Raw genomic sequence first — 9961 nt, forward strand, 5'->3', positions numbered from 1 at the left:
TCACATACTTCATATGCTGCATATAGGCTTACAGCTAAGGCGTGAAAAGCGTTTAAAATACCTATGCTACTTTCCAACATCCCGAATTTGGTTAATTTTCTACAAGAGGATTTTAAATACAGTTTCAACATGCATGATGTCATTTTGCTTTCGTCTTATCTGGCACCAATCGTTTTGCGAGTTGGAGTTTTATTTCCCGCACAGCCCTTTGCCGAGCGTCGGGGTGTGTGAGGAGTGGCTTGGCTGTCGGAGTCTGTGGAGGATCTGTGGCTTTGCGCGTTCCCGTGAACATTCTCGTGAGCATCTCGCTAGGTCGTTAGCGGCTTAGCTGGAATTTAGCACAAGACGAGGCGAAATCAGCTGGCTAACTAGCCAGCCCATAACGGAGGAAGAGGCGGCAGACCTGACGGATTCACCGCGTTGATAAATGCCATAGGTCTCAACATGGTCTGTGGTGGATTTACTTGCTCAAAAAACGCCCTGTGTTCCCTCAACGTTGTTTACATGGTGAGTCATGAATGTCTGTGGAGCCACTTTTAGCAGTTAGTTAGCTAGCATCTGCTAACTAGGGGACGTTGGCCTGGCTAACGTTACTTTACCGCTTGTTTTTCCCCCCTCCGTACTAACTACCTTTCTTCCTAAGTAGGCATTTAGGAAATGTTCAACAACGTAGTCTAAATCAAACTAATGGGTAATTTGTGACCAAGTCAGTCCACCAAGACAGCTAGCTTGGTGGTCAGCTAGCATCAGTAGCTAGCTGGATTGTGGGGCCAAATAACGGTGAGCAAACCACGGGGCCCTGTAGCTAACCTAGCTAGCTTACAGGTTAACTACTTCTTTAGGATGAAATTCTGGTAAATGGAAGTTAATTGAAAGCAGAAGTCAACATTTTAAACATTATATTTTAGGTTTAATTTTAAACAGCCCTGCTCTGACAGTGGTGAGTTCTGTCTGTTGTATGAATGAAGAAATCCCAGCCAGGATTAGCAAGATTGCTGTTCGTGTATTGCTAGCCACGTCAAACCAGTGCTGCCCATTGCGTAACCATTAGCTTACTTAGCTAGCTGCAGCCTTGTGTAAGTCTGCCTTATCACATCCTGTGATATAATCAAGTGGGTAAAACAAAGGAAGGCAATTATATTTGCTGTCTAAGCCATTTTCGCTAACCAATATGACTTTTTCAGTCTTGTTAAAATCACTTTCTCAGAACACCACAGGTTAAATACAGAGAATATGAGCTGTAGTTTTCTCTGCGCTAAAGCTGGCTGGAGATATTTTAAGCTAGTTAGACGGCAGAAGTGAAGTGAAGTGAAGTAATCATGACTCATTTACGGAGTGCAGAGGGGTATTAAGAGAGGATTATGGAGCGTTAGACGTACTTACGACTAAAGTACGCCGATGCGTTGACATTAGAACTCGATCAAACACTGCAGTATTAAATATTGGTCAAAACAAGCACTGTCGTCATTGCTGTAGATACTATAATACAGCCTGAGCGATTACTTTCTATCCCAGGTGGTGAAGTGGCGTTGCCCTTTTAAAACAGATTTACATATTACAGTTCTACACATTATGCGCACGTACACATCCCAAATGGCACTACGAGGATAGCAAATGTAAAATATTATCATCAGTACAAAAAAGAAGAGGGGGTCGAAAAACATTTTTGCTTGTGTGTGTGTTGCGTTGCCAGTATCCTTAATTTAACTGTCATGTATCTGCAATGAAAACTTTGACCATTAGGCTCAAATGTTAGAGGTCAGTGCAACCACAGACTGAATCTAGTTGCTTTCCATTATATATGTCGATACCTTGCTCTGCATTTCTCATCTTTCAATTCAGAATAGATTCTTAGTCCCAGGTGAGGATGCAATGAAGGTTTTCAGGGTACTTTACTTCATGATTATCAAGTACTTTATTCAGAACTTCTAAGGGCTGTGTTTTGGGATATTATCCATCTTTGGATTTTTTTTCCTAAAATGGTGATATTTACTACTTTGACAGATCAAGTATACAACCTGGCATAATTGATAAACATTTGCATATATGTATATATGTCCAAAAAATTTTGATTTATACTTGGAAGCAGTGTTTATAGTGTTTCTGTTCATTTATGACAAATAAATAGCATAGTCTTTGTGTTCTATGATTGCTTTCTTGTGTTCCTCAGTTAGTAGGGCTGCTCCTGATTGGTGTAGCAGCATGGGGGAAGGGCTTCGGGATCGTGTCCAGCATCCACATAATTGGTGGTGTGATTGCAGTGGGCTTCTTCCTGCTGCTCATTGCCATTGTGGGACTCATTGGAGCTGTCCATCACCACCAAGTCATGCTTTTCTTTGTATCCTTTGTGGGAAATCTGTGCACTCCGGCGCTTTGCAGTTGACTCGCGGCTAGCCAGCTGTTTAAACCGAGCAGGCCTAGAACCTTACCTGAATGTGCAGTGTTTGAGTTTTTAAGTAATAAAACTTCTTCTCTGACATTATGGAGTCTCCCAAAACAAAGTTTTAAAAAGGGGGGGGAGTTTGTCTTATTAAAACTGAGAGAAAATGTAATGTTGTGTAGGAGGTGCCTAACAACAGCGTGGAAGGACTTTGCGAGTAATTCACCACTTTGGAAACACTGATCCTGAGAATGGTGCTTGCTGTTTTTACATATGCCCTCGGCATTAAAATGTTCCCAGTACATGAAATCCTCACGATTAGCATTCACTCAACATCTGCTTAGGTGGAATTTAGTCATTTCCTTTGACCTTCCTGCAGTACATGGTAATTCTGTTCATAGTGTTTCTGTTCCAGTTTGGTGTGTCCTGCTCTTGCCTGGCTATGAATGAAGGACAGCAGGTAGGTCTTTGCAACACTTGATAACACACTGCTAATAGTCATCCCTGCCTAAAGTTTGAAGCAGACTATATTCAAATTTTCACGTTAGTGAAGAATGTTTTTGTTTTGTTTTTTTCCCCTAGATTGTTACTGTTACTTCTCTTTTCACATATCGCATGACATTAAAATATCAACGCATTTGCCAACCGTTTTGCAGCTGATTTTAAAATTATTTTTCTTTATCTTGCATATTTATTTCTCCCGTGTTCTTGAAATGGCACTGTGGATGTTGCTTTGCAGGAGACTTTGCTGAACTCCACCTGGGGGATGATGAGCAACAAAACCAAGGGGGACTTGGAAACCAAGCTGAACTGCTGTGGCCTCTTCAACAGCACTCTGAACCGTGTGCAGTTCGACGCTGACTTGGCCATCTGCACTGCTGTAAGCAGTCTCTTGCCCGCAGGCACTCGGCTGGAGAGCAAAAGCATGCTGTTGAAATGAGGGGTCGGATTGGTGCTATGAGGATGACGGCAACACGCCTGTATGATACTGTGCATTTTCCGCTGTAAACATCTCACAAGGGTTATTACAAGCCCTGTGAAGACGATAATACCAAATGCCATCCTCCGTTTGAGCCGTGTATGACATGGCGCCGTTTGTAAGTGCACTTGAAGTTCTTTGGAACATTTTGCAGTTGCGAAATAGCTGACGATGTCCTGTTCTCCACACACAGGACTGTAAGCCCAAGGGCAACTGTTTGACCTGCGGTGAGAAGATGCTGGATCACGCGTCCGAGGCGCTGAGAATCCTAGGAGGAGTGGGTCTCTTCTTCAGCTTCACAGAGGTCAGATCCCCCCACAGAGCTGCCAGACCACTGTTTGGGCCCTTTTGTTTTTTTTTGTTTTTGTTTTTAAGATAAACAGCTTGGATCCCTAGCTTAGTTTTTTGTCGAGGATGGACTTGAACACATGGCTGTAGTTTTAAATGAGCTACAAGGATAATCTTAAATGGAGCTACACCATTAATCATTTAACCTAATACAAGTGGAAATAGAGCAATAGATGCGCACGTCAAGGAAAAACGAGACTATCTTGAATATTTGCTGCGTTGGAATGTGTATGTTTTGCTTTCATGTGCTATTTGAAAGTCTGTCTCATCTCTGACCTCTAGTGGTTCAACTGCACTATTGCAGTACCAATTAATTAAACGTAGTGCGTCATCAGGTCATTGATTAGTCAGACAGTGGAGAGCACTGAAATGAAATTCTGAAGGGCAGTTTTGTAAACAGTGTAAGTAAGGCAGGTCCCTCGTGAAAGCCGAGTAAAGCAGTCGGGCCTGTTTTTGAAAATGGCTGCTCCCGTTTCATCTAATATGTTACAGGTGTGTCGTTCTGGAGTAAACAACTTATCCTTGTTTGCACATTCCTTGCATTGCTATGTTGTGCAATGGTAAAAGCATTGAGAGTGTGCGTGTAAAAACTGTGCCGCCTTGTTCACTTAGAATGTTTATCCAATCGAACATGAACCCTGATCTGAGACCAGTCTGTCGGTCGGTCTCTGTTATGGTTAATATATGTTAATATCAAGCTTTGGGCTAAAAGGGCTGTTTGACTTGCATGATCCCACAGCTTCTCAGTCAGATACACTATTGTTGAAGGTTTACCGTCTGCTTGATCTTCATCCTGATATCGAACTGGTTGCCAAATCTGTGGTATGCACACCACTTGTGTCTAAGCCGATGGCGCTACCAGGATGGTTAACGGTGTGTGTTCCTCGTGCCTCTTTCAGCAGTCGTGTGCCATTTCCTCAGCAGGGCAAAAGAGGTCATGCAGCATGGCAGGGACATTTTCAAATCGTGTTTGGTTAGTCTGGAAATAGCCACTGACTCACTGAAGGGCAATTGGCTGCATTTGCCCTCATGAACGGGCCAAAGTTTAAATGTTCTACTGCAGAGTTTAAGCCTAGTCCAGTTTAAAACAGGCATGTGAGTGTTGCTGTGCACTCTGCAAGCCAATTGAAGTGCAGTTAAATGGAGCAACTGTTCCGTAACCTCCCCACGGAGATGCCCTTTTGATCTTTAATAGTTAACTAGTCAAATGTAAAGGGGTGCTGTCATGTAGCCCCTGTCTTACACGTGTTGTTTGGTTTTAAAGCTTTGTTCTTTTTCTTCTTTCAGATTTTGGGAGTTTGGCTAGCCATGCGTTACAGGAACCAGAAGGACCCACGGGCGAACCCCAGCGCCTTCTTATAGTCCCCCGTCCTTTTCCCATCCCTCGAGGCCATAGCGTAGACAAGCGATCCCACTTTTTCCCTCTGCACACCTCGACCGGAAAACACCCGCGGGCCGCCGGGCGTCCAGCGCGGTCTCTGCCCCACCGAGCACTGAGCAGCACGGGGAGAGCACAGCTTCAACACACCATCTCACACATCTGCACAGAGCTCTGAAGCATTACTGTACTGGCACCAGAGCGCTGGAGCACAGCATGGGCAAAGTTTAAAAAAAGAAAAAAAAAGTGCTAAACGTCTATTTCCGTTGTAGAATCTGGTCTGTCTGTCCTTTTTTTTTTTTTTTTAATTTATTTTTTTTCCCTCCCCCTTCTTGTTCTTTCCACCTGAAGGTGAGTGCAGTGGTCTCACCGAGAAGAGCCGGAGCTGGATATCTCATGTATGATAGGATGGGTGTGTGTGTGTGTGTGTGTGTGTGTTTGTGTTTGTGTTTGTTTGTTTGTGTCGCAGTGGCCAATCCCATCTTCATGGCCCTGGCTCCATCCTTGATTTGAGCGGCTCGTCCTGGACTCTGTGTGCTAACTGGGATGCACCAGCGTAAAGGCACCGGCGGCTGCGTGTCCCGTAGACATACGCCACAGCTGCTGGCTGGAACCCGGTCCGCTCGCTTCCGTAGCAACGGCTCTCTGTGAAGCAGATCTTTAGTCCTGTAGCCCCTGTACTTTTACTGTTGCTGTAAGTCACCACACTATTCTGGCTTCGCTGGTAGCATATGCATCTTTGCATCCTTAGTTGTTGATGAGCTTGTTGACTTCGGTTCTGTCGTAACGTTCCATGTTCAAATTGCGACATCCACTCCAGTCTGGTGTAAACAAACGTGTGCCGAACTTGTATTCTACGCTTTCGAGATGCGTCTTGGTGAGGTGATGTACTGATCTAGATGTGGTGGGGGGGAGGGGGGCGTGGCGTTTTAGTTTAGACGTTAGAATTTTAGTGTGAATATTTAAGGACCTCGTGTATCTGAGCCACGTGGTTGGAAGGATTCCTCTGCCAACGGACTGCAGCCGTGTGCGTGTGTTTGTGCGTGTGCGTGTGCGTGTGTGCGCGTGTGTGTGTGTGTGTCGAGATGGTGTAGGTTTACTCATGCACACTTCACGCCCTCCCCCAGCTGACCTCTGTTTCAGCCGTGCGAATCCCACTGAGATTCTACCCTTCAGGCTTGTTGCGTTTCGTGGTATTACTCACGAATATTGTGTGAGGCTTTATTTTGTAATATTGTGACTTCCAGGCTTGCTTTCTTATTATTATATATTGCCATCATTGTACACTGATATCTTCTCACTTGCCTTCTAAGAGAGAGCCAGTGTGTGTGCGCGCATTAAGCATATTGTAATTCCAGCTGATCAGAACGGCTTTACTTTTGAATATTTTGCCATATGCCTTCTGCTGTTTCCAAGGGGTAGAATGTTGCATTCAATATGTTGTTTCTCTAGTAACTTTTTTTTTTGTCCGTTTTTTCACCACCTATGTTTTGTGTGTGTTGTTTGCCAAACCTTTAAATCACATGCTAATTTATGCGCATTTCCTTCTTTTGAATTTAAAAGTATTAAGTTTGCAATTTGTGTTTTTGTTTTTTTGGCAAAGAATTATTTTTAAGTTATTTGTATGTATTACATTCAAGTTGTCATTAAGTTTGCTGATCTACCTTTGTATGCTAGCTTGTATTTTGCTGGTATTTGGTTAGGAATGTCATAGACACTTTCAGTCTTAATTCTCTCAGTTCCCTAACTGATTAAATCCAGGTGTACTTCTAACTGCAACTTGATCACTGGTTCTTGAAACCTGTATGGATAAGAGGTAATTTTTAAAGTCTCATTTCAATTGCCGTAACTAGGATGCACTGAGTTCATGTCTTTTTAATAACAGATTGTTATAGTACTGGTACTGTGGTTTTGTGAAGTTATTCTAAAAGCATTCACCTAATATTCATGCACTAGTTATATAATTTATTTGCATCATGAGCAATCAGTAACTCTGTAAACTTTGCACCTGCACCCTCTTCTCCTGGACTCCTTGTATTTTTGGAACCGATTTTTCCAATTAAAACATCTCGGAGCAAAATTTGTGGAACCTGCATGTACCTCTTCTCAAACACCACAGGGCTTCTCAGAGGCAGCAAAATACTATTCATATCTAAAAATGACAGAGATTTTGTCAAAGAATAGGGACATTACAACGTTGCATCTGTTCTTACATAGGTACTAATACATTTGTACAGGTTTCTAGTAAAAGAAATGGGGTTAAGTGTAACATTTTTACTGCTGTATGATGGTGTAGTTACACAGTTATGGTGCACTGTTGATGTATTTATTAGAACAAGACTCCTTAACGCCCATAAATGCGGTGTCACATAATGGACAAAAAGACTACAATGGATGCAATAGGTGGTATGTTTTTCTGTATGTGGTGAATGTCAAGCCAGATGGTTTATATAAGTACTAAAACTGTAGCAGGTATTTGCCAATGCAACATGACCAAGGTATGAGAACAGGATGCCAGCTTACTTAGTTCCTGGATGTGCAAAGATGGGGATTTGATCACATGTAGAGGAACTCGTATAACCTTTCCACCTGTGCCTGGTAAGTGGCGCATTTTTTGGGCTCTTCTGTAATCTGCAGAATTTTCATACTGAGGGTCTACCCTAAGTGAACCACTGTCCTATGAATGGGAACTCACCCTTATGTGGCTTGGTTTCCCCTCACACTCCATTTGGTGTTTTGAAAAAAAAAAAAAGTGCATAGTAAGGCATCTGTGCTTTCTGGAAATTTCTGCTCTGCAGCAGCATGGATATATCCACCAATAGGTGCCTTTCCAGAGAAGTGGCTTGGCCTCGGGCTCAGGCTTTTTGCCAGACCTTACCCTCGCAGGTGGGCCCATATGCTGTTTGGAGGGCCTTGGATTAGTTGCAGAAGGCCACTCTGACAAGGCTGCCCACCTGTCAAGACTACAAAAGAGCAGATGAGCTGTACAGTCTCTGAAAAGATGCCTCAGACAAAGCTAATGTGTAAGTTCCATCTCGCAACTTCAAAATCGTGAATGAGGGTGTTAGGAAATTGAAGGCGTTGAAGGAGGCTCTAGGAATAAATAGTATAAAGATATGGTCAAAATATCTTGTTTGTTGTGCTTGGACATTAATACATGTTAATTATGCCAGCCGTTCTTTTCATTGTTTGTTTTTGTGGCAATTTCATTATTCACATTTAGCAGCATTTGAAATGGTAATTATTAACTATTATTTGCTATGCCGATTTACTCTAATCTGATGCACATGGCCTGTGCCCCACAAACCCCCCACCAAAGCTTTAGATGGCAAAAGCAAAGATCCCCATAGCAAAGACATTAGATTTCTCTCTCTCATATATAGAGCCATCTCAGCACTATGATACTGTTGGGACGGTGGGTACTGGTTCTAGTTGTCCTCCATGGTGATTGGATCTGCTGACCTTGCAGGATGGGGAACAGGGAGGACAACACTTTGGCTGATTGAAATTCTGCATGCAATGCAGGGCAAACAAACAGGAAGAGTAATCTCTGTGCCAATGCACCAAGACCAACGGGTCAATAGCAGCGTAAGTAATGAGCATGACTGCTTGCATGTTGCATGCACAAATGAACACAGAGCATGTTGGCAGTCTGAAGGGATGGATCACCCAACATGCACCTGTCCCTTTTATGAAGGGTATATGAGCTGCCGGAATGGGTTTCCTTGGTGTTAGTACGGAAGAGGTATGTCTAGCCTGTGCTCTGATTGGTCATGTACTGGTTACTGTACATGTTGACACCAGTTACTCTCAAGAATGAGAAAATGTCATGATTTCCTTGGACTTTTGTTTTTCTCCCTATATGTCAAAGCTCACCTGATTCCTCTACATAGCGAAGTTTTGGTTGGAAGAATAGCTGGAAGTCTTATTTTTGCAGATAAGACAAGTAGAAAATGAGAGAAGACGGCTTTTAGTATGGGGACTTTGACCAAGGCAGTGTGATGAGAGAAAACTGATTGGGCTCTTGCTGTCCCACTTTGGACGCATTTGGTCTCACACAAATGAGGCACAGACAGACATTCTTATTATATATGTATTTTGGGGAGCATTTTTTTTTCCTGGACAGTTCATGCTCTCAAATAATTTGTCCAGTAGTAATATGATGCATGCTAAAATCGTGAGCATTTTTTTCATGTACTATGTCATTAACCACAAAAGGCATTTTAAAGGCTATAAAGTTTTAAACTATAAAGTTATGGATAATATAGTAATGATTCTCACAGTAAGCCGCACTGTCTTTCTTTGGTTCGTCTAGCCATGTGCTTTCTTTGTTTTGGTTTTGTGGCCTGCCTTAGCCACGCCTCCCACCAGTGATTGCTTTGTTGACCCTCCCATGTGTAATCCCTCCCCTCCCCCCCCGCCCCGCCCGCCCCTCCGTGTCTTTAGTATCTTGTATATTTAAGCCGTTTTTTTCTGTCTTGTTTGTGGTCATTGTTTTATGTCAGACATACAATGACTCATGTGCTATGTTTGATGTTATAAGCATTGTTCTATGTTAGATGTTTCATCTACTGCCTTTAAGATTTTGTTTTTCATATTCTTGCCCTGCTTTAAACTTTAGTGATTCTCCATGTTCTTTGTTTTGTGGTTAGCCACCATGTTCTTTAGTTTGTTAACTATGCATTCTGGTTCCATTTATTTAGCAGAATCCCGTCTTTTCAACTCTGGACCGTCCCTATGGTAATGATTATGGGTTTTCTCTAAATAAATATCGCTCCTCTCAGCGTTTGTCTTGCCTCTAATCACCACAGTGCTGGCCCCTGGACCCTCTGTCAACTAACTTAAAAAATTGCACATACCTTTTATATAATAAGGA

At 42.8% G+C, this 9961-nt stretch overlaps 1 protein-coding gene across 1 annotated transcript; it reads left to right on the top strand.

Annotated features, from left to right (window-relative positions):
* The first annotated feature begins 223 nt into the window (after window positions 1-223).
* Window positions 224-7165, top strand: tspan31 (tetraspanin 31). Its single transcript, XM_026998661.3, has 6 exons — window positions 224-507; window positions 2171-2338; window positions 2760-2840; window positions 3120-3260; window positions 3553-3663; window positions 4995-7165. Exons 1-6 carry the CDS (start codon window positions 445-447, stop codon window positions 5067-5069), a joined length of 639 nt encoding a protein of 212 aa, XP_026854462.1. The 5' UTR covers window positions 224-444; the 3' UTR covers window positions 5070-7165.
* Window positions 7166-9961: the final 2796 nt, after the last annotated feature.

Source organism: Electrophorus electricus, chromosome 21 (assembly GCF_041902795.1).
Source record: "Electrophorus electricus isolate QZ-2024a chromosome 21, ASM4190279v1, whole genome shotgun sequence".
Lineage (NCBI taxonomy): Eukaryota > Metazoa > Chordata > Actinopteri > Gymnotiformes > Gymnotidae > Electrophorus > Electrophorus electricus.

Coding starts and splice junctions, on each gene's coding strand:
- tspan31 (XM_026998661.3), top strand. CDS start 445: ATGGTCTGTGGTGGATTTACTTGCTCAAAAAACGCCCTGTGTTCCCTC. Junction 508..2,170: donor CCCTCAACGTTGTTTACATG/GTGAGTCATGAA, acceptor TGTGTTCCTCAG/TTAGTAGGGCTGCTCCTGAT. Junction 3,261..3,552: donor ACTTGGCCATCTGCACTGCT/GTAAGCAGTCTC, acceptor CTCCACACACAG/GACTGTAAGCCCAAGGGCAA.